At 37.6% G+C, this 24,892-nt stretch overlaps 2 protein-coding genes across 12 annotated transcripts; both read left to right on the top strand.

Annotated features, from left to right (window-relative positions):
* Positions 1 to 9,063: 9,063 nt before the first annotated feature.
* On the top strand, positions 9,064 to 11,287 carry LOC145134427 (protein RETARDED ROOT GROWTH-LIKE-like). The gene is made up of 7 exons (XM_079069279.1): positions 9,064 to 9,650; positions 9,733 to 9,844; positions 10,120 to 10,279; positions 10,370 to 10,518; positions 10,602 to 10,753; positions 10,828 to 10,942; positions 11,018 to 11,287. The coding sequence occupies exons 1-7, from the start codon at positions 9,163 to 9,165 to the stop codon at positions 11,153 to 11,155; spliced, it is 1,314 nt and encodes a 437-aa protein (XP_078925405.1). The 5' UTR covers positions 9,064 to 9,162; the 3' UTR covers positions 11,156 to 11,287.
* A 921-nt stretch (positions 11,288 to 12,208) lies between these two features.
* LOC145132116 (NAD-dependent malic enzyme 59 kDa isoform, mitochondrial-like) lies at positions 12,209 to 17,556 on the top strand. Of its 11 annotated transcripts, none has more exons than XR_013717882.1 (14): positions 12,209 to 12,802; positions 12,906 to 13,720; positions 13,839 to 13,904; positions 14,251 to 14,398; positions 14,479 to 14,627; positions 14,727 to 14,901; positions 15,029 to 15,132; positions 15,253 to 15,725; positions 15,795 to 15,811; positions 15,993 to 16,082; positions 16,378 to 16,466; positions 16,609 to 16,722; positions 16,846 to 16,911; positions 17,311 to 17,556. XR_013717882.1 is itself a non-coding variant. In XM_079066768.1 (14 exons), the coding sequence occupies exons 11-14, from the start codon at positions 16,416 to 16,418 to the stop codon at positions 17,422 to 17,424; spliced, it is 345 nt and encodes a 114-aa protein (XP_078922894.1). In that variant the 5' UTR covers positions 12,451 to 12,802; positions 12,906 to 13,720; positions 13,835 to 13,904; positions 14,251 to 14,398; positions 14,479 to 14,627; positions 14,727 to 14,901; positions 15,029 to 15,132; positions 15,253 to 15,725; positions 15,795 to 15,811; positions 15,993 to 16,082; positions 16,378 to 16,415; the 3' UTR covers positions 17,425 to 17,556. The 11 variants fall into 11 exon arrangements, 8 of the variants coding, with proteins under 8 accessions (XP_078922894.1, XP_078922899.1, XP_078922898.1 ...); XR_013717881.1 differs by having other exon boundaries at positions 13,835 to 13,904; positions 14,740 to 14,901; XR_013717883.1 differs by having other exon boundaries at positions 12,210 to 12,802; positions 13,835 to 13,904; positions 15,350 to 15,725.
* Positions 17,557 to 24,892: the final 7,336 nt, after the last annotated feature.

Raw genomic sequence — 24,892 nt, 5'->3', positions numbered from 1 at the left:
GTCATAGTATGGTTATAATAACTCATTAAAAAGATATTAACAATACGTTAATGTATAAACAACTAAACGAAAGTACACCTTCAAAGTACCAGTTTACAGAATACAAACTACAATGGTTCAATACAGTTTCCAATAACAGCTGGTGAAGACAGGCACACTCTCAGTTACAAGTTTTTCACAAAGGAATACAAATACAAAACATTGATACAAAGAGAACGGTTTTATGGGAATAAAACTACTTTTCATATACAACAGAAAATATATAATTTCTGGAACAGTTTACATATACAAGATACAGAGACACCCTTTCAAACATAAACACTTATGCACTCACTCAACTTTATGTTGATACTCTCTTTTCAAATTATTTGTATTCTCAGGGAAATAATACACAGGTACTCCCCGAGCTTTTTGAGAAGATGGAGCTATTTTGAGTCATATTTTCTTTTGTATAACTATTTTGGTTCAATATACAATGATTGAACACATGTAAATACTTATACTTTTTAAATACAATGGTTGTTTGTACTTTGATTACTATGATGCATGTGTTGTGATACTACAATTGAAGTCCTCCACCCTCGGACGTTTCCGCCGTCTGGTTTGGGGGTGGGACAGCTTAGTCGCCGGCTGCGACTGTGTCGGTCTCCTATCTCTCCCTTGCTGCTCTCCCTCCTCTCTGGTCTGAATCTCCAACTCAATCACCCTCCTCCTGACATTGGTCTGCAGCTCAGCCAATGTCCTACAAGACGAGTTCGCCACGAACTCCCAAATATCCATCCTCAAAATGCTCAAGTACCGGCTCACACGTTCCTGCTCAGTGGACACGTGCTCAGGGCAGAACATCGCCCTCTCTTGAAACATCCTAGTAATCTCGGTCACCGACTTTGCATTCTGCTTGAGAGACAGAAACACCTGCACCAAACGTTCCCTCTCAACTTGAGGAACATATTCATCTCGAAACAACTTGGTGAACCTCTCCCAAGTCATTGCAGCATGATTTGCAGGGGTAAAATCAGTCGTCACAAACTTCCACCATTCCTTCGCTCCTAAGTGAAGCTGGTTCAGGGCAAACCGGACTCTCAGATGCTCTGGGCATGAACAAGTATAAAAACATCCCTCAATATCAACGATCCACCTCATGGAAGCAATCATATCCTGTCTCCCATCGAACTCTGGTGGCTTCGTGTTGCTGAACTCCCGAAAGAACAACGAGTCACCTCCCTGTGGCCTATCAGCAGTAACAGCTGCAGTGGCTGCAGCAGCAGCGGCCTCGGTAGCAGCAGCGTATCGCTCGTTAAATGTCTCAATCAGAGTGGTCTTAATAGACCCAAACATCTCAGGAATCTCCGCTCGAATAGCTGCAGCCCGTGAATCATCATGCGAATCTCATCATCACTAGTCCCACTGCCTCCCGGGTTGTGGCGTGTACTCACCATGATGTCTCTGAAACACAACACAAAAACCATCTGAGACTCGCTCGAGCATACTCACACTCGATCACTCATCCCTACTTGTTCCTTAACATCATATGGATTTTTACTTGGGTAGCATACAGATCCGGTGCTTTCAGTAGTACGGGCCCAATACTACCTTCCACACCAACCTATAGCCATCCCAAGTCCTCCTCCTAGGATTCTAATTCACAAGTACTTTATCTCTCACAAGTATCAGGCCACTCTCTTAGTAGGCTACTAATATGCTCACCTAGGTATCTCTTCCTAAAGTATCTCTCGACTCAGAACTCATCACATACTCAGAGCAAATAACAGATAACACTGATCAAAAGCATCTCCTAAGCTAAGGCATCACAAATCAAGAAACTCTAGCCCTAGAATATGAAATACCTAGCCTACTCTCTAGCATGCATCTTTATATCACATAAGTATCTCATAAATATCTCGGAAAATAAACAGTTAAGGGTATTTTGGGAAACCACCGTTCGGGATCTGGCTGATTGTACACACTGCTCCTTCTCGTTTTCTCTTGAAATCTCTTACCCGGTTTAGAAAAATGATTTCTTTTGAAAAATTTTCTCAAATCCTCAGTTTGAGTCCAGACATACCCGAAGGTGCATCCGAATCCCTCAAACCAACGCTCTGATACCAACTTGTAACGACGTAAATTTTCAAACCAAAATTTTCATTTTAAAAGCACAATAAACTCATATATTGTATTCATAAAACCACATGTATTTCAAAATGTCAACATCAAAACCACAAATAAATTCAAATCCCAGAATCCTCAATATAGTCTCGAACAAGTGTGTACAATCATGCCGATGCCTTCCCACAGTCCTGAGAGGTACCTGAAACACATCACACATAACACGGTAAGCACGAAGCTTAGTGAGTTCCCCAACATACCATATACACAAATAATAAGCCTCTCATGGCTATAACTCGGCATGGACCCTCCAGTCTCATGCGTCTCGGTGTGGACCCTCCGGTCATGTGTCTCAGTGAGGACCCTCCGGTCTTACAGCTCGGTTTGGACCCCCCGGTCCTGTCTCAGTGGAAACCCTCCGGTCCCACAACTCGGGTTGGACCCTCCGGTCCTATCTCAGTAAAACACAGAATATAACATATATATCACACAGACAAAATGCATAAATCACATAACTCAGTAAGCACATAATACCCTCCGGTCACACATAGATACCACTCATGGCAAGTATAGTGAGAAGACTCACCTCGTAAGAAATCGGATAACCTCGAACTCGAATTACCGGTCTAGCCTCCGACTAACACATATGATAATTATCCCTAATTAATAGCGGCTCTCAAAAAGCTAGACTAACCCTTCTACAAGTTCCCAAAAGGGTAAAAGACCATTTTACCCCTCCTTGGCCATAATAGTCCACAAATTGACCAAACCCTAAAAGTCAACCAAAAGTCAATGGCAGAGCGTACACTGCGCGTACCATCTCTCTACACTGGGCGTACTCTGCTGCCATGCAAGCATCGGGGATGCTTGACCCCTACGTGGCGCGTACTGGGATTACGCTCATCGTACGTCCCAGTTTCACTATTTCTACTCATTTGGTCTTAATCAGTTAAAACCTTGGCTCATATCACAGATCTGGACTCCCTAATAGCTCTTACTCCATAAAGTCAGTGACTTTAAGCCTTTGCATGGCTGATAAGGTCACAAACACACAAAACTCTCACTCTCTTATCTCAAAATGCTCATAACTCATGCATGGCTTGATTCCAACGTCCAAGTCTTGATTTTTATGACATTACACCACTAAATACACTCAAAGGCGTTGATCATAGTCCCTGGAGCTCAATTATCTCATAAAGTCTCCAACTTTTGGGACAAAACCCTAGAATACTCTACTATGATGCATAAATCAAAAGAGAAAGAAAGCTTGGAGCTTTATACCTCTAGATGAAGCTCACAGCTCAGATATGCTCAGATCCAAGGCCTGGACTCTCACTCCTTCTTCTCCCAAAGCTCATTCTTCACTCCAAGAATACAAAAAATCACTTAAAGGCTCTCAAACGGACACACACAAGCTCAAGAACGAGGATTAAGGTTTTAGAGGGTGGTTTGTCCGAGGATGGTGGCTAGGAATGAGGCCATCATATGATTTATATGGGGACACACCCCAAATTAGGGTTTTCACTATGGGCCTAGTATGCCCAGTGTACCCTCTGGCTTCCGCATCAAAAACACGCATATGAGTACGCTGAGCGTATACTCGCGTACGCCCCGCGTACTCATTTACCACCTTTTTTTCCATAAGGGTTAAACTTGACAATTTACCAAAAGAACAAGGGCTTATAAGGTATACCTGGTCTTGGGATGTTACAATTCTCCCCCACTAGAATCAGACTTCTCCCTCGAAGTCAGGCTCCAAAAATAACTCTGGATACTGCTCACACATCTCCGACTCCGACTCCCAAGTGCACTCGGACCCCTTCCGATGTTGCCACTGGACCTGAACCAAAGGCACTTCCTTGTTTCTCAGAACCTTCACTTTCCGATCCAAAATCGCAATCGGCCTCTCAATATAATTCAGGCTCGCATCCACCTGAATGTCCTCTAATGGCACCACTGTCGTCTCATCGGCTACACACTTCCGTAACTGAGACACGTGGAAGGTGTTATGAATCTGGCTCAACTCTACAGGTAGCTCCAACCGGTAAGCTACCTTACCCACTCTGGCGGTCACTCTGAAAGGTTTGATGTATCTAGGGCCCAGCTTGACCCGTTTCCTGAATCAGATCACCCCTTTCCACGGGGATACCTTCAGGAGGACAAAATCTCCAACCTGGAACTCTAGCTCGGATCGTCGCTGGTCTACATAACTCTTTTGGTGACTCTGGGCTGTCAGCAACCTCTGTCTGACCTGTTGAATCTGCTCGGTTGTTTTCAGCACTATCTTAGTGTCACCCATCACTCTCTACCCTACCTCTCCCGAACAGATGGAATTCCGACACCTCCTCCCGTATAGAAGATCAAAGGGAGGCATGTCAATGCTGGAATGGTGGCTGTTGTTGTATGAAAACTCATCCAAAGGCAAATAGGTGTCCCAACTTCCTCCGAAGTCCATAACACATGCACGCAGCATATCCTCAAGCGTCTGAATCGTCCGCTTACTTTGCCCGTCTGTCTGTGGGTGGTAAGATGTACTGAAGTGCAGCCGGGTACTCAACTCCTCATGAGATGAGTCGTGTGGGTCAGCCGACCAGTCGTGAGATGTTTAGCCTTTCCTCTAGGGAGTGAGGATTGAGTGTTCGTCTTTACTTATGAGTATTGTTAGGGCGTTGTAATGATCCTTGAGACAAATACGGGTAGGTGTGGAAGGTAGTATATGCCCGTACTACTGAAACCACATGACCCGTACATGTAGCAAGGAAGTCACAACCCCTAGGACTTCGTTGGTAGTTGGTTTTCCCGGTATGATATATGGATTATCTTCCTGGTGTATTTTCAGTATGGCGACTACGAGACGAGTTGAGATTGGATCCGGGTCGGGATCAGGAGCCACCATACAGGGTGAGCCAATATTGTCAGTGGACCGCGTCAGGGAGATCATTCGTGAGGAGGTGGTTGCTATTGTCCGGGGTCAGATTCTTTAGAGTTCCATCAACGAACCCTATTTTCTTTTTCGCGAGCAAAAAATTTTCTATCTCTTGAATCTAATCGAGTTAGTTTTTGTCGTTCAACGCATCATTTACATGTATTTGCTTTGGGTAATCTGATGGATGATGGTAATATGGTGAGTTGTAGTCGGTGGCTTGGTGTAGCGCCCGCAGATTCGGGCTAGTCAATTTAGAGATGATAAGAGTAAAAAAATGATTTTTTTATATATTATTATGTAGAATAAATAATCTTAACTAAGTTGTAGTATATGTCACAAGGTTTCCGTACATATAAAGAATGTTGAAATCCGAGTTATAAGGAATAAGTTATGACATGTCGAAGTTTCGCGACAAAACCGACACGACACTGGGAATCGTAAAAAGTGAGTTTATGATAGAGTACTTTCTAGCCTTAGTATTCTAAATGAAAGTTGTAGAGTACGTCTCCACCTTCGCGTTGATATAAAGAACGTTAAAAACGGAGCTCGTATGCAAAAGTTATGGCCTTCCGAATATGCAGTTGTTTCATAAACCCTAATTTGACCGAACTCACGACGTGAGCATAGAAATTCACGACGTGAGGAGTCAAAACGCCACATTTCAAGCTATAAGACGCATGGCAAGTCTACGGGATGATACGTCAAAAGCTCACGACGTGAGCAATGGATTTCTCACGACGTGAGGAGTCAAACAGACACTATGCAAGCCTCGAACACAGATGGCGAAGCTTCGGGATGACTAGCCATGGATCACGATGTTTGCAATGAGTTCTCACGACGTAAGAGAGCCAAAACCAACCTATAAATAGCAAGTCCGACCTCTTCTCTTCCTTATACCAAAATCTTTTCTCTCTCTCGTTTGTTAAGGCCGTTTTCGCATCCCGAGCCCGATGATGACGAAGCGCTGACCGTTTCTAGTTAGATTCTATCAATTCATGCTACTAAGGTGAGTGCATAGTTACTTTCATCTTACACATAAATATAAAGTATTTAATATAAATTACATGCTATGTGTGCATATTATTTGTATACTTGCTATCTATGCTGGATGAACGATTTTATACATGTTTTAAATGATTTAAATTGTATACGTATTTTATATCTACAATTTATGTTGGGTAAAACATGGGTAGATGAATATGAGTTGGATGATGAGATGAGAGGTAATATAGACCATGATATAAGGGCGAAAGGTGAACAATGAGAAAAGCCTTTTTCCCAAGCGTTGGACCCGTCATCTAGTAGAGTATGGATGACAACCACGAACTATTCTAGACAGTCCAGTGGAACACTAGCAGGCTCGCAACCTGTAGGAGTTGTGAACGATGTGTTCACCCGGTGTACTCTAAACCCTGGTGACTATGCGACTTAGTGCATGTTGTATAAACCTTGGCGACTATGAGACTTAGTGCCTAAACCCTGGCGACTATGCGACTTAGTGCCTGTTGAGTAAACCCTGGCAACGATAGATTTTGTGCCGATTCCTTAGGATGATCCTTAGGAATGAATGAACGAGGAATAGCTAATTCTTAGGATAGATCCTTAAGAGTAAAGAAGATAATGGGGATGGGTAATTGGGTTAATTGTTTGATGATTAAACATAATAATTATATTATTGTGGGTTGAAAACCCTATGTACTCACCAGGTTTCCCAACCTGACCCACTCAAGCTTATTTGTATCACAAGTGTCGATACGAAGCCACATTACACTGAGAGATTATGGAGATATAAATCATTAGTGATAATGAATATAAGTTCTGTTTATGCTTATGTTTCTGTATTGACGATGACATCCCAAATATTTTAAAATAAATAAAAATACATTTCTTCGGAAATGCTTTGATAACGTATTTATCATGTTTTTCTGGGAACAAATTCCGCAACATTTTTATTAAAAGAAGTACTCTGATTTTTATAAAGCATAAACAAAATCGGTCTTTTCTGGTCGTGAAATTGGGGATGTCACACTTGGCTATTGGTTTTGGGCCCTGAGTTGCCTTCGGCACCGGCCATGATGAAACGATGAACAACCATATAGGGTTTTGTGGTTTTGGCGAATCGGTTTGAGACCCGCTCTGGTACCATATAGAATTGGAATTTTATGTATTTTGTGTATATTGATCTCAAAAGATTACAAAGGGATCAACCATATATATACTTTGTCAATTCCAATTACAACAAGGAAATAACAGGAAAGGAAAAGATATGCGAGTAATTTCTTCCAATACTTTGTCATGCCATCGTCGAGGGACGATGTTCCTATGACATGGCACAATCCACACCAAGATACTGATGCCTTCGAACCACTTCCTCTAGCATGAGTAACCGTTTAAAATTGAATAATATTTTTTAAATTTTAGAACCATTTAAATGACTAAGGCCTTGTTTGTTTACCTCTTAATTGTAAAATTAAGAGGCAATGTCTTAAAAATTCAGATTCAGATCGTTTGTTTGTGTCTTATTTTTTACCTCTTAAAATTAAAAACACATCTTAATTTTTCAGATATGGAACAAAGTCTGAAGTAAAAAAAACACGCGTTTCTTATTTTGCCCTAACACACAATCAAACACCCCGCCTCTTCTTCTCTTCTTCATGCGTCTTCTTCCTGCGGCTTCTTCCCCCTTCGTGTCAGCTTCCCTTCCCAACTGCATACTCCGACGACGCCGCTGAACGACGTTGCCCAACCAAGCAACGCCGACGCCGACGCCGACGCCGCTGCAACCTAGCAAGGCCGACGCTGCTGCACCTTCTCGCGGCTGCCCTGAACTCGAAAATCAACAATCAAAAACAGGTTTGTTCTTCCTTCTGAAAATCGATTGCTCTTCTTCGATTTTGATGGTATACGATCGAATTTGAATGTGTTCATTTGTTTACTGATGGATACTTGATACTCTGTCACGAGTCCACCCTAGCTTTTAATTTATATTTCAAGCCTATTCCTTTAGTGTATCTCCATGGTTTGTGATTTTGCTCATTTTCCAAATTTCGAAGGATTACAGTAATGATTTTAGTATGGCAATATGGGGAGAAATTTGGATATGAGTCTTGGAAGGGGATTTCATGGGGTATGGTGAGTTATTATCAATCCAACTCCCTTTATTTGTAATTAAGTTCACTCATTTTGAGTCCCCCATTGTTGTATGATATGTACGCATAACATAATGAGTAAATTGCATCAGGTGCCTTTACTAGGAGGAGCATTTTGTGTGTGTACTTGACATTTCTTTTATAGCTCGGAATCACTAGAGGTATGATTGATTGATCATGTTCATTTTAATTGAATTTAAAACACATTCATATTCATATACGATTCACTGTGTTTAAATCGTTTCTATAAGTAGAAAGAAAATCACGAACTTTCATCAATTTTCAACATAAATTATAGGTTTTGGTTGCAATCCAAGGGGCATTAACGATTATTGGCAATGCTACAATGTGCATAGCTGCATACTAAATATATAAATCATCACAAGAACGATCCACTGATACATAATCATCTGTAATTATGTATCTTGTTCATTATGTTTTCCCTCAACATGTGTTACATTTATAGATTAATCATTTGTAGGATTGTATTTGGATTTTAATATGATTTTGTGGATTTAAAAATATCTATGTTTGATTTGGATTTGTGTTTAATATTGCTTTATGCTAAATTTGGATTTTATATGGTGTTTATATTTTTTTTAATACCTATTTAAGAAATTTATTAGGTTATTTTCTAAACAAACAGTTGAATTCAATAAAAAATAAAACAGAAAGGTAAAATGATCATTTTAATAATTCAGCACAGCAATTCAGAGGTCCCAACCAAACAACATGTTAAACATTCAGCTTTTAAAATTATTCAGAGGTCCCAACCAAACAACATGTTAAACATTCAGCTTTTAAAATTTCAGACCCTCTTAGAAATTCAGATCTTTTAAAAGTTCAGATTTAAAAAATGATCGACCCAAGCTAAAAATTAAGTGAACCTTAACCCGATTCATCAAACCCGCATACGCTACCTCAAGAGGCCAAGACTACGTCGGGTAAACACGGCAGCGTAATGCTCCGGCATCGTTGAAAATGTGGCGGAATCACCGATTAATCGGCAACTACACGAAAACCGCCACCGCCATCATGCTCTTCATTCCATCATTCTCTTCTTCTCAGACCCTAACTCTCAGATCACTGCGAACCCTCATCGCGCTCGCCTCAAACCCTATTACTCTCCTCACACCGCCGCAGTTACCACATCAGCCCTTAGGGGTTCAGCCGCCGCGCTCTTCGCTAACTCTAAGTATATGCCGATTCTCACATTCTTCTACATCTTCTCCGATTCCAACGACTGCTCGTGATTTTTTCGGCTCTAGTTCGAACTATATAGGGGCTAAATGTATTTCTTCTTTTTCGTCTTCCTCCTCCTCCTCCTCCCCGTCGTTTTCGGTCGCTGATACGCTGGAGTGGGATGAACCTGCTGTGTGCGCAGAGGTTGAGGATTCCGGCGATGATTTTGTGACTGACGAGGACGTTAAGCCGCCCATTTCTGTTAGGGCTTATTTCTTCTCTACCAGGTATGATAATTGCTGCTTAAAATGGTTATTTTTTCCTATTCATCACTGCATTCGTTGTGAATATTGCGTGATTTGATTTCAGTGTGGATTTGAGAAGTCTGGTGGAACAGAACAGACCCAATTTTATCCAGCCTACATCACGCATGACTAATTACATTGTATTGAGGTTTGGCAGCAACAAGCCTGAGCATATTGTAAGTCTGTTTTGTTCATGTGATCAAGAGATTTTTGTTGCATTCGTTGTATGTTTAGTTATTTGCAAGAAACATTTTGGAGATACATGTGCATAACAACACTCAACAAGGTTCATACAAGCTTTTAGTGCTTAAAAAGTTAAAAGTGAATTAGGGAATGAAGCACACCAGCATCACTACATCTTGTATTTCTCATGAATCTTGAAGCTACATATGATTTCAGTGTTTTTTAATTTCTACTCCTGAAGCTTCTTGATGATTATATGCTTTTTCAGGGTTTGGGTTCGAGTTTAAGTGGGAGTGAAAGCAGCTACATGGTAGTTTTTCAGTATGGCTCCATTGTCTTATTCAATGTCCGTGATCATGAAGTTGATGGGTATCTGAATATTGTAAAAAATCATGCTTCAGGATTGCTCCAAGAGATTAGAAAAGATGGTGAGTTCTCATGACTTTATGATCCATGTAATCTTCTTATTTTTTCATTCAAATCCATGTAATCTTCTTTTTCTTTTTGCTTAAACTCAGAGTATGAGGTGAAAGAGAAACCAAGTTTGGACACATGGATGCAAGGTGGGTTGGATTATATAATGCTGCAGTATTTGAACATTGATGGGATTCGTACAATTGGCAGTGTTTTAGGTCAAAGTATAGCTCTCGATTACTATGTTCGCCAGGTAAGCAGTGTAATAAATTTCTGCTATATTTCATATGAATGAATAATGATTATGAGTTCAATTCTTGATGTTTCTTGTTTTAGGTTGATGGGATGGTTGCAGAATTCACTGATATAAACCGTGGCATGGAAAAAACTGGAACTTTCACCATGAAAAGGAAAAAGCTTTTTCAGTTAGTGGGGAAGGCAAATTCGAATCTTGCTGATGTCATACTTAAGCTCGGACTTTTTGAGAGGTAAACTTTCAATCTTGCTGATGTCATTAATGAACCGATTAATAGAAAATTGTATTGGGTTGACTGTTGTGTAGATCTGATATTGCATGGAAGGATGCGAAATATGCACAGATATGGGAGTATTTAAGAGATGAATTTGAGTTGACTCAGCGATTCGCGAGTTTGGATTTTAAGTTGAAGTTTGTTGAGGTAAAGTGGTTTGTTATATGGAGATTTGTTTTAGTTTTTTTGGTGAAATTGAGGGGTGATGTATTTTGATTGCAGCATAACATTCGGTTTCTTCAAGAGATTTTGCAGAACAGGAAATCGGATTTTTTGGAGTGGCTGATTATAATACTGATAGGTGCTGAAATTCTTATATCTGTTTATGACATTGCTCATAAATCTGTCACATCCCTATAGAACATTAGTGTATATGTGGGGGGAAATGGCTAAGTTATTGAAGTGTGTGACTTGGAATGTTAGCTTGATTTTAGTTGATGTTTGTTATATATTTACAAAGAGAATAAAGTTGAAGAAGATAGTTTTTTGATTCCTCTAGGTGTGAATGTGATAAGAGGACCCGATTATAATTGCATGATCTACCATATTGTTGTGTAATAGAAGCAAAAGGGTGGATATCTTAATCGGACATCCTTTAGGATCAAAAGGGCGGATGGGTTTAGGACCTTGAAGCCACAATAACTTATTCAATGTCCTTTGATTGATAAAATCTACTTTGATCATGGGGATACTCTCATACTCCCATTAGATCGAACAATTTAGTTGATATTAAGCTCAATGTTCAAGCGTGGATGATGCATTTAAACAAAGTGCCCACTAGAATGAACTTGGACAAATGAGGGATTGATGTTGTTTCTTTAATAAATCACAATTAATGTTCAAATCAAGACAATTTACCACATTTTATTCTCATGCCCCGTGGAGCTTTCCATTTGGAGTCAAATTGGTCTATGGCGGGACATTGATGTGCCTTTTTTCTTTGCTTTATTTAGTGGTGCTCACAACAATTTAGGCTCGATTAAAACGGTTACCCAAAAACGCAACTTTATTTGATAAAATGCTTTCTCATTCTTTTTTCTGAATTTATAATAGAAGCATTAAGATGATAGTTAATTAGGTATGTTGGCTTTACAATCATATTAATGTTATTTCCTTTTGAGTAAATTACACAAATGGTCTCTGTGGTTTGGCGTAATTTGCACGCTTGGTCCCTAACTTATTTTTTTAACTCGGATCGTCCTTATAGTTTGATTTTGTTGCGTTGTTGGTCCCTAACCGACTTAAAATGACCACTATACCCTTATATGTTATTTTAATTTTTTTGTTTTTAATTACTTTATTAAAAGAAATTATAAAATAAACAAAATTTAGTAGATATGGGTCCTTCACCAGCCTTACCCCTGTTCTCCCTCACCCTCACCCTCCCACACCTTCGACTTTCCCTGCCCCAGACTCATTCATATTACCTGCAAATTATCGATCTTCATCTTCCTAGAACAATTTATGAACAATGAAACTAGAAATCAATGAAGCGCATATATGATCAAATAAAAAAAGAACCCGGATACAATCGATTAACAAAAAACACAAACACCGTTTAACAAAAAAAACCCCAAACATGGACAACAAAATCAGGAAAAAAATCTCAGATCAATATCTAGGCTTAAGATGAAATCGAACCTAACTTCAAATTCTTAAATCACCAAAAGAAATCGGGAACAAGAAGGAATTCTCCAATCCATCAAAATCAATAAAAAAAACCTCAATACATTTAGGGGGTGTTTGGCTTTCTCTTTTTGAGAGGCAAAAGTCCTTTTTGGATTCTTCAGCCATGTACCTCATTTCATTGTAGAACATTTTTGCCCCATTCTTCATCATCATCGACATCTCGTCTCCAGTCCGATTTCGGCCAGCGGTCGCCACCGCCGCCCTATCCCGCCATCACAGAGTCTTGCCATTCTTCTTCCTAAACCTGGTAACACTCTTTTTCCCCCCTTCGTCTTCCCAAACCAACAACATCACACCACCTCCTTTTGAAGATATCTGGTAAACCAAACTACACTTCAAAGCTTAAGAATGCAACAAATTTTGAGAAATGTTTGATTCTATGGCTTTTCTGTCGGAGGTTAAAAGATGCACATATTTGCAGGTTTTCGGCAAAGCCTCTCTCTCGTGTCTCGTTTCTGCCGGTGGAGAAAGCACTCGGTGAGATTACTAATGGAATGCTTAGAACGATCTGTATTTTTTGTTGGATTTTAGGAGAAGAGGTTTTTTTTTTTGGAATCAACTCTTGGCTTATTGACATCGGAGTGTTGCCGAGATCGCAGCGTCGCCGACATCTGGAGTAAGAAAAAAGAGGAACGAGAGGTGTCTAGGACCGTTGTCGGAGGGATCTGAAATCAAAATCCATGGAGGTCGACAAGGAGACCCTCGACGACAAGAAAATCTCTGTTCTCCCACCACATTCTGATATCCCATCTACACAAGACAAGCTTGACGAAAGACGAGTCAGAGAGGGATGAAAAGATGGAGTTCGATTTACAGGAGCCTTCATTTTTTTCTGGATTGTGCATAAATTTGTTTTGGGTGGAAAGAGAGAGGTTTGATTTTAGTATAGATTGGAAAATATAAAAGGGAAAAGATGTTTGATACATTTTAAAAGTTATTTTTGGATTTTAAATAGAAGGAAAACTCGCTTTTTGGAAAATTAGGAAAACTCGTAACTTTTCCAAATCAAAAAAGACAAGCCAATCACCCCTGGTCGACCGACTTGCTTCACCCGCTCAGCCTTAATCGATCGGGTCTTCTGTCTCCTACTCCTTCTCACTATCTCAAGTCATCGTATTTGACCTTAATGATGGGTAAGCCAATTACTGAAAATCCAATATTGAAAATTATGGAGGTGGTGACCGGTGCTTGATATCGAGGGCTATGGGTGGTACCGGGTGGCGGTGAAGATGATGGGTAAACAAATTAGTGAAAATCCATATATTGTTTTAGTTTCACATGTTGATTTACGATTTATGATTGAAGAATCCTCTTTTTCGTTTTCTGATTTCGTTAATTTTCGTCCTAAAGACAGGCAAGACATAAGACAAATTGGAAAAGGAAACCTTTGCTGGAAGAGGATTGTGAGACGTCTGAGGAGGTGAACTCTCTTAAACTTTATATATTATGCTCACCATGTGTTTGCTTAAATTCCCCAAAGACTAACAACAGTGGCAATGCTCATTTAAGAAACCAGTTAATGCGATTTTTAACTATTCGATTCAGAATTTTTGTTGATTATTTGGAGTAAAATGCTCACGTAACTTTATAAATAAAAATAATCAAAAAAAATGGATCCCAAAAGTTCCCCAAGAAGCTACAACCAAGGTGATGATATATCACTGTATCTTTTATATATATATATATATATATATATATATATATATATATATATATATATTTAATAAACAATAATGAAATGCTTATAAATGTATTTGTGTAAACAGAATTTGTTTTGTGGGAAGAATGTGCTTATTGATATGAGCATATATTCTGCACTTGTCATGGCTATTCGTCGTGCCCAACATTTCATCTATATTGAGAACCAGTATTTTATTGGATCATCCTATAATTGGAGTAATTATAAAGATTTGGGTAATAGAGTTTTTTTTTTTTTTTTTTTTACATGTCAACATAATAATCTGTTACCATCTGCTGTTGTTTTCCTTTTGTAGGTGCTAATAATTTGATTCCCATGGAGACTGCTCTTAAGATTGCTAATAAAATCAGAGCACATGAAAGATTTGCTGCGTATATCGTCATCCCTATGTGGCCAGAGGCTGTCCCCACAGGTTCCGCTATACAAAGAATTCTATTTTGGCAGGTATACTTTAAAAAAAAATAGATATGTCCATAGACGATAGTACCAAAAGAATTAATTGTAGTCTTCCAAAAAAAGGATAAATAGTTATACTAATTGCAGGGGTTCTTTTTAGATCAATGTGCATCGCCTTCTACAGTTCTTCTTGGTTTCAATCCACCAAATAACTCTGGTTGAAAATTTTATTGTCCAATGTTCAAACGATCTCAATAACTACACACTGCTAGAATTGAAAGTACAATTATGAAAAATTGTCAGAAGTTTGGATATTATCAAGGTAGTCAATTTTAGTATGGTGAAAAATGCGAGGCAATGTATGTTTGATGAGAATAGTCATGTTTTTTACTCGAGTTGCTAATGATAATCAGTTTTTTTTTTATTTTTTTATTTTTTTTTTGATATAGAAATGAACGAGGAACATGAGTTCAATGACTGCAACCAAAAGAATGTTAACAACCATTACAGTCTCTGCAAATGTTTCCAACATTTTGGAAATCAGCTACTTTTGGTTCGTCTTTTACCCTAGATATTTTTTTCTATTTCTTTATTCCTACTTCTTCGTTCATGGTTTTCCTTTTTACTGGATGGAATTGTTTTTTCATATGGGGTCACTATTCATCTGTATCAGTCTTAACAAGGAACTGCATCGTTCTCAATTCTATAACATTACACAAACTTATGTTTGCGATCATGAAATAGTTAATTAATAACCGGTGTTGGCGAAGGCGTTCGGTGGAAGTGCTGGGCGGAGCCGCTGTCGGCTGGCTGAGAGAGACCGGAGATGGAGTTTGCTTACACACGGGCAGATGTCTGAACTTCTTATCATTTTATTTGGAACAGTTGATAGGTAATGGAATATAGTCAAATCCAATTGACATTTTGTTGAAGTTGCAATTGATATGAACTTCTTATCGTTTTAATTGGTTTTGTTTACAAATTTGTGTCCTTAATCGGGTTATTTCATACACATCGTTTGCGATAATTGGGGGTGGAGTTGGTTATGAGCAACAAAAGAGTCGACTGGATACTGCAACAAATGAACCATTGCTTAAAAATTGCACACAAACCTTCATTAATACCCATAAATACATAGAAGTTATGGTATGGGTTTTTTTCTACTTCTATTACTACTCCCAATCAAGAACTAAAATTTTGCATATTTGGTTTCAGAAGGGGACACCATGAAGGTGAGGAAGTGGAGAAAATTTTGTTCTTCTTCCTACCTGATTTGTCCTTTCCATCTCAACTTTATGTCAATTGGGTCAATAAAGGGCTTCAGGGACAAAATTTTCGACTTTTGAAGTCAAAGAAAGTTGAAATTCAAGTGTTTTTTTTTTTTTTTTGTTTGACAATTTACTTATCTGACAGTTAACTACCTGGACTTCAGTGTGATAGTAACCCTCGCTTTTCGGTTGATGATAACGGATCTTATGAGATAGACAGAAAAAAAAACACGGGGTATGTATGGGAAAGGTGTCACCTTTTTTTTTATAAAAAATGTTTTCTGTTTATGTTTTCTGCGTTTTTAAATATATTTTTATAATAAAAAAATTTACTTCATGTTGGAACATAGTTTCTTTTTTTTGATGTTTTTGTTGAAACATTCTACTTTTCGTGTAGTGTGGAATGTATGGTTTCATTTTTTTTTTTTATTCAAATTGCTTTTTTTCATACATTCTCTCATTTTATTAGTTGGTAATTTGCAGAAATTATGATTCATATTAACTTACTTGCTGTATGCTTTTGAGTGCAGGGCTTGGTGTTCATAAAGTGGTCTATCAGGCGGTTACAATGATGGCAGGCGCAGAAGCAAAAACTCATTTTTTCCTATTTGACAAAGAAGTATGATTTTATGCAAATGGCCTCGTCCAACTTGCCATCTTATTTGTTTTCAGTCGATTAATAATTTGAATAGAACATAAGAAGGAGAAACGTAAGTACGTTGCTATTATGGATATCGAGTTTTAAATTTGTTTTGATGCAGGCTTTGATCACAAAGGACAGAGGTTGTATTGACTCAGCAGTTCCACCATTTGCTAAAGATATTGGACAGCTTCAAAGTTTAGGACTCCATGAGGGATCTGATCTTCTTGAAGTGGTATAGTAATATATCAATTTTTGGAATAATTGTGTTTATTTAATTAATTATATGGAAACGAAACACTTTAAATAAATTTATATACTTTAGAAATGGGGATGACAAATTTATGATATTTTTCAGGTCAAAAAGATCAAACCTCATGTTCGTCTTGGTTTATCTAGAGTTGGAGGTGTTTCAAATGACCATGTATTTTTTATTTATTTATTAATTTTAGGCTAAATTACAAAAAATACCATTATATTTTGGGAAATCTTGCGGTTTAACAGCTAAAACTATTTTTTTTCCCATCAAACCACAAAATAAAAAGATATTTTTCCATATTAACCATTTTGACACGTTATATATCAGGTTTCATTGGTAATTTTCCAAATTAACCATATTAGCATGTTACGTTTTATCATGTTAAAATAATTAATGTGTGTTTGGTATGTTGTGTTGTGTGTGATTCGTGAAAGGGATTTGTTGGATAGATTCGGGATGTGTCGATGTTGTCACTATAAATTAACTTGACTTCTTAGATTATAATAAACATTATTTTTATTGCCACCCCTAATTCCTAATTCATATGTATGTTTTCATATGCAGGATTTGCCTCCAACATTTCCAGGTCATCCTGCTTTGGCTGATAATGGAAGAAATTCTTTAAGACGTTTACTCATTGCTTATGCTAGACATGTTCTACTACATGATAATTTTTGACTTTTTTCAAACAATTCAACCATGGAATGGAATCTCAGATTCCAATTCCGTCGGAATTTGAGAACCAAACGTAGTTGTGGAACACGAATGGGATCCTTCCACCAATAAAGAATAAGATTTTTATTACTTTTAGTTTATCTCGATCGTCGGTTCTAATATTTTGATTATGCATTGTTTTTCCACGGACTACACCTAGCATGGAAGGTTCTGTAGATATTGTTTCTTCTGGTCGTGGCTTGTAACAAATGGTAAATCATCTCAAAACATTTTTATTTTTTTGGTTCTTTTCTAGGGTAAAATACACTAAATAACAATGTAAATACCATGGAATAAGGTTTGATCCTATTCATGGAGATTCCATATTTCAATTTTTCTTTTTTATCACAATTAAATATTTTTTTTAATATGAAAAGAATCGACCGTTATGTTCTACCATTAGGTACAACTTGAAATAAGGAAAAAAAAACAAAACACAGCGCCAATGGCGAACATGATTCCCCTCTAGTTATACTAGTTTAATAAAATCTTCGTCTTTCCAAATAAGAATTTACGCCTCCTTTTATTCACCAATCATTCTACATCCTTTCTACCATGAACACTTTATCAGTCTCAAAATAAGATTGGAATCAATGAAACCTTGAAGTTGAAATTCTACTATGTAGTTGTGGAGTTAAAGTAAGAAGATGAACATTTTGCAATAGAAATCAACCCAGATAAAAATAAGGGTAAATTACACCAATCATCCCTCATGCATATATCGAAAAGCGCGTTTAGTCCCTATTTTCAAAAATTAACTCGGACAGTCCCTCGTTTGGTTAAAAGTTGCACACCTCATCCCTCCGGACATAAAAAGACGATTTTGCCCTTAATAATGTATTTTTTAAATTTTATTTATTATTTTTAGATTAAAAAAAGAAAATAAATATACACCAACCCACCGTTCCCCTTTCCTTTCCCCGGTTTCCTTCTCTCTGTCTCACTCACTCTCGACACCGACGTAAACAGCTCCACCTCCTCCTCTTTTTTTTTCTTCCGGTGACACCAAACACATCTACTCTTTCTCTTGCTTTCTTTTCCGATTGCCGGAGAATAACATCACAATATGGTGACTCAGTCACTCAACAGGTTCGATTTTCCGGTGAAGTAACTAGGCTACCATCGCAACCCACCAAGCTTTGGTTGTGATGCAATGACCGGATGAGGAGCTGTGGAGATCGGGACAGGAGAAGATTGATTTGAGGAAATCCAGGGTTTTGTCACTACTGGTGGACCAGAAGCCACCGATGAGGCCATCGGTCTACACCTTAAGCCCTTGTTGGAGTCGTCACCACCGCTAGAAACCTGCATCTCCTCCGACACCACCACATATCAGTGTCAGCACCAACTCCTCTGGCACAACCACCTGTCACCGCAAACACATTCCCCTTCCCTTTCCCCAATTTTCTTCTACTTTCGTCTCCCTCTTCTCACCCATTCCCGACAACCATCCAAAACCCCAAAACGGTGAACCAAAATCAGACCCCAAACCATCATCCTGTATCTTTATTCCCCCCTCTATCTTAAGAATACCAACGACCATCGAGGCTACCCATTTCAATATATCACGAGTTCACGACATCTTACTGCAATCGAAATCAGGTCCAAGACGAATCCATCGAAATAAAATCAAACCTAACCTGAAACTCAAAATCAAAATCGAAACCTTCATGAGTTTCAATTTTTGGATTTGAGAAGGACAAAGAAGGAGGGAATTGCCATTTTCATCGACTTTGTCTCTTCATCAGAGGTGGTTGTGGTATTTTGCAGCGTAACTGAGAGAGATAGAGATTAAAGGGAGTTGTTTTTTTTTTCAGTTATAAATAATAATAAATAATATTAGATTAATTTAAAAAATAAATATACAAGGGCACTATAGTCATTTCAAATGGGGAGTGGACTACATTTGCAAAAAAACGCATTTAAGGGACGAAACGTGCAAGGTTTAAGCAAACAAGGGACGGTCCGAGTTAATTTTTGAAAATAGGGACTAAACGTGCTTTTCGGCATATGCACGAGGGACGATTCGTGTAATTTACCCTAAAAATAATTTACGAGTTCCCTAAATATCTAGTAAAATTTGCAAATTGTTTGAATTTGAGAATTAGTTTTGTAATTTAACTAAATTTGGTTTATGTATATGATACATCAAAAAATTGCAAAAAATTCCAAGGCATTGATCCTCTATCAGGAAATATATATCGACAAAAACCCTCTTTATGATATGCACGAGGGTTGAAGGAGTTTAAGAGTAAGAAAACCTATGTGAAAAGTATCCCGAGAAAAGAAGTCAATAATGATATTTTTTGCTTAGACTACTCTGAATGGGCAATGGGAGTGCCCGTTAATCTGACGTGGACGTCCCATAACGCCGGTATAACGCGCAAAACACCCCCCATCCCCTAGCCGTTATTAGGCGTTATGGTAACCGGCGTTTTCGTGGTAATGGGAAGAAACGGGGAAATACACATCGCTTTTTTTTGCAACGGTCATAAAATGGACCGTTATTGAACGGTCAAAATGGTAAAAAAAAACTATTTCTTTTCACTCAATATATATATATATATATATATATATATATATATATATATATATATATATATATATATATATATATATATAAACATTTTCACTTTAATTATTACTCACCATTTCTCACTTTAAATTTTTACATACGCTCAGTTCATTTTTTTACACAAAAAATCATATGGATTAAAACCCCAACACTCCTCATAAAAAAAACTATTTTTTTAATTATGTTTTATTTAATTTAAATAAATAAAACAAAATAGAAAAATAGAAATTAAAAACATAAATAAAATAAAATAAAATAAAAAATAAATAGAAAATGATAGGTGTTATCACATGTTATTTGGTGTTGCACATTTCCACATTGGGTGTTATAACACAAAAAGTATGACTAGGATGATGAGGTAGACACTTTGGGTGTGATAACATGTTGCCCACACCCAATAGCCTTACGTCACTTAAGTAGTGTTGGTCATATTTGTAATGTTGTTCATCCATAGTATAACAATTATATCCATTTTGTCTACCATTCAACGCATCTATTGCCAAAAGATGTGATTTTTTCGGTTTAAACCAATCGAAATTAATTGCCACGGGTTTTAGGTTCTGCTGAAGATTATATATATATATATATATATATATATATATATATATATATATATATCAATTCCTAGTCTCCTATAAGATAGAACAATATATATTTCATGTGTTTGTCTCATGTATTGTTCTATGTTCTACGGGGACAAGAAATTCGCAAAAAACATGAAAGGGAAAAAGTAATTGAAAGACCAAAGAAATTCGCAAAAACATGTAAGGGAAAAAGTAATTGAAAGACCAAAGGATATTGCGAAGATATATATTGGACAAGGTTTAATGACTTAAACCTTGAATAAACAACAACAAAGGAGGCTTTTAACGAGTTCTATTCGAGTATGGATAATATGTAACATCCATAAAATCATGCCCAATTTAAATTTTTAAAAACATTTCTAACCATTAAAATCATTACAACTTTGTTTTCAAAATGTATAATATCAGAGTTTCCCAAAAACATAAACAAATCATGAGGAGCTGTACGATCATGCCTTCGCCTTGCCGCGATCCCTTGATATACCTGAAACAATAAACTGAAACTGTAAGCCCGAAAGCTTAGTGAGTTCCCCCAAAATACCCATACCACAACAATACACATATAATCATAAACAACATACTATGGGTCCAGTCAACCATCGGGTTGGAATACCCCAAGCCCTTAACCATCCGGTTGGAATGCCAACATACTATGGGTCCAATCATCATCGGGATGGAATACCCCAGGCCCACAACCAACAGGTTGGAATGCTCAGGTCTATTGGCTTTCGCACAAAGCAGATAAGCCTCAACCGCCAAACAAACTGTGCACATATAACAGATAATCACATAATAGTCTATAGACAACAACTAATCTAACGGATCGTACCACATACCACATAATATTATCCTACCCTCTAGGATACCGAACTAACAGGTCATACCACATGTCACATGATGTCATCCTACCCTCTAGGATACCGATCTAACAGATCATACCAGCATAACATAGCCAATAACAATTCAAAGGGCCGACCTTGGTGCCTTAAACCCTTTAGTATAGTGAGGATAACTCACCTCACAATGTCGCACTGAAAATGATAGGCTCAACTCTCGAATCACCAACACGAACTCTACCACCTATAGTTACCATAAAACCCTTTTTCCATAAATTTCCAAATTACCAAAATGCCCCCAGAGGTCGACTGGTCAACCTTTGGTCAAAGTCAAAGTCTACAGTCAAAGTCAACAGTCCATGTTGACCCGGCTCGTCAAGTGTAGTTCACCGACTCGTCGAGTCCTTCCTGAACTCGAGAAGTCGTGAAATCCTTGGTTGACTCGTCGAGTTCTGTGACATCCCCATTTTCACGGCCAGAAAAGACCGATTTTGTTTATGCTTTATAAAAATCAGAGTACCTCTTTTAGTGAAAATGTTGCAGAATTTGTTCCCAGTAAAACATGATAAATACGTTATCAAAACATTTCCGAAGAAATGTATTTTTATTCATTTTAAAACATTTGGGATGTTATCGTCAATACAGAAACATAAGCATAAACAGAACTTACATTCATTTACAGTAGTGATCTACATCTCTTTAATCTCTCAGTGTAATGTAACTTCGTATCGACACTTGTGATATAAAAAAGCTTGAGTGGGTCAGGTTGGGAAACCTGGTGAGTACACATGGATTTCAATCCCACAATGTTATATCATATATATAATTTAGAACTCACAAAACATACAATTTCACCATATATATATATATATATATATATATATATATATATATATATATATATATATATATATAAGCAACTCTTACCCCACCCCGTTAATCCTTACAACAAGATTATCCATACTCTCGGACCTTAAATTTTACCTGTCACTTAACCCATACTCTCGGATCTAATTCATGCTCTCAGATCAATAATTGTGCCCATTCCATACTCTCGGATTAGGGACAAGTGTCTATGTGTAAATCCATTCTCCCGGATTAACGACGAATGACTATGTCCTATCCATACTCCCGGACTGAGGACGACTGACTTTGTCTTAATCCATACTCCCGGACTAAGGACAACTGACTATGTCTTAATCCATACTGTCGGACTAAGGACAACTGACTATGTCTTAATCCATATTCCCGGATTAATGACAATTGACTATGTCCAATCCATACTCTCGGACTAGGGACAATGACTATGTCTAATCCATGCTCCCGGATCAATGACATATACTAAAGTTCTATTCTCTAAGTGTAACTCACTCGTACTCGTAAGAAAATACTACCCAATATTCCTCATAATTAATTTAGGTTTACTCTTTATCCTAAATCATCATATATAATCAGGTATGTTCTTTAACACGTATTTCAGGCAACATTAATTAACTCGCACATAAACATATAATTAATACTTCAATCAATACTTGTATTAAAATCATGTTCATGAAAGGGACTATGCACTCACTTGATAAGGTGGTGACTCGGTACTCGGACAACGTTTCGTTTACTTTAAAATAATTTCCTTCGACGAAACCTAGTATTATTACCACTAGATTTTAGTCTAATATTTACCGCGACTAATTATTAGTCTTATTATTATTATTATATAAGCGTTTAAACAATACTTTCCAACCACTATGTACAGACAGGGGCCAGACATAAAACACCGGAGGGCAGGACCATTTTGGCATATAGCACTTCTGAAATCCAATAACCCTATGCGGCCCTTTAAACCAGATTTCCCATACCGCGAGTAGTTAAAAAGATATTATAACGACACTTATATAAGTCATAATAATAGCTCAAATATTTATTATAAGTTCATAATAACAATACTAATTTTAAATATAAGCTATATTAAAATAGGTAAGCATAACTTACTTACACTGGGGTTTTAGCTAGGAGTTGGGCTCTGTAGGGGCAGAACTTTGTCGCTGAATCTTTCTAAGAAAGATTCGTGCAGCGCTTCAGCGCTTACCTTACTATACTAAAACTACAGAAAGAGAAGTTTAATCACGAGGGACCGAAATGCTCGGGGGATAAGAAGAGAAAGACTCTTGAATCAAGAGAATGGTGCAAGAAATATGAGAGCCCAAGCCTCTTATTTATAGTAATTGAATTTACAAAAACTACCCTCCATAATTACTTAATGACCTTATAGTTATATAAACGACTAAACACCCCTTCATAATACTATTTTAAATAGATTTAACGATATTTATACTAAACTAATGTCGAAAGTACTCAACACTAGTCTTATAATAACCGCATCGTCGATACCTTTCTAATGATATATACATTTGTATATATATGTGTACGTATATATGATTTATACTTTATTTTAATACGTAAATATGCTATTATAATTTGTAACTCGTTCATACGAACTCCATTTTTGATGTTCTTTATATCCACACGTTGGTATTTACGAGTACTACAACTTTCATTTAGACACCGTCAGATAATTCTCATTCCATCTCAGATTTACAAAACTGTATCGAATTTATCGCGCTCGAAGAGTAGGGACCAAGTTTCGTCCATATATTTAACATACGAGCTCTACTCTCGACATTATTTATATCCACGCGTAGGTAAAAACAAGATCTAAAACTTTCATTTAGACTCTGTCGGCTAATTCTCGACCGATCTTAAATTTAACAGTAGGAGGAGATTATACTGTTAAATGTCCACGTAAAATTCATAACTTCTACATACAGACTCCGTTTTTGTCTGTCCTTTTACCGTTGAGTTCCTATTAATGAGATCTTCAACTCTCATTTATGTCGCGTAGGCCAAAAACCGCTCGAACTAAAATTCGAGTTTCGGGTCGTGCACTGCTATGCCAAATCTTAGAAAATTCATAACTTCCTCATACGAAGTCAGATTTGGGCGTTCCTCTTTTGTATGTTCTCGGTTTAACGTATACTACAAATTTTGTTTAGATCACTAAGGCTAAAAAGTATTCTACCGTAAATTCACTATTTTGGTCTCCCGGTGTCGTGTCGGTTTTGCCGTAAAACTTCGACGGGCCATAACTTCTTCGTTATAACTCGGATTTCGGCGTTCTTTATATGTACGGAACCCTTGTAACATATACTACAACTTGGTTAAGATTAATCCTTCTAAATAATCTTCCATCAAAAACTCATTTTTGATGCTCATCGTCTCTAAATTGACTAGCCCGAATCTGCGGGCGTTACAAGTTCCCCTATAACTCGTCGAGTTCATACGTATCCAAAGGTTGGGAGAAACCCTAGCCGACTCGCCGAGTCATTCGACTGACTCGCGGAGCCCAAGTCAATCTTCATCGGACTCGCCGAGTTGTTCAT

The sequence above is a fragment of the Lactuca virosa genome, chromosome 8 (assembly GCF_052849685.1).
Source record: "Lactuca virosa cultivar CGN04683 chromosome 8, Lactuca_virosa_CGN04683_v6, whole genome shotgun sequence".
NCBI classification, from domain to species: domain Eukaryota; kingdom Viridiplantae; phylum Streptophyta; class Magnoliopsida; order Asterales; family Asteraceae; genus Lactuca; species Lactuca virosa.
The sequence above is the reverse complement of the archived record's forward strand: the minus strand, read 5'-3'. Positions and strand labels throughout refer to the sequence as shown.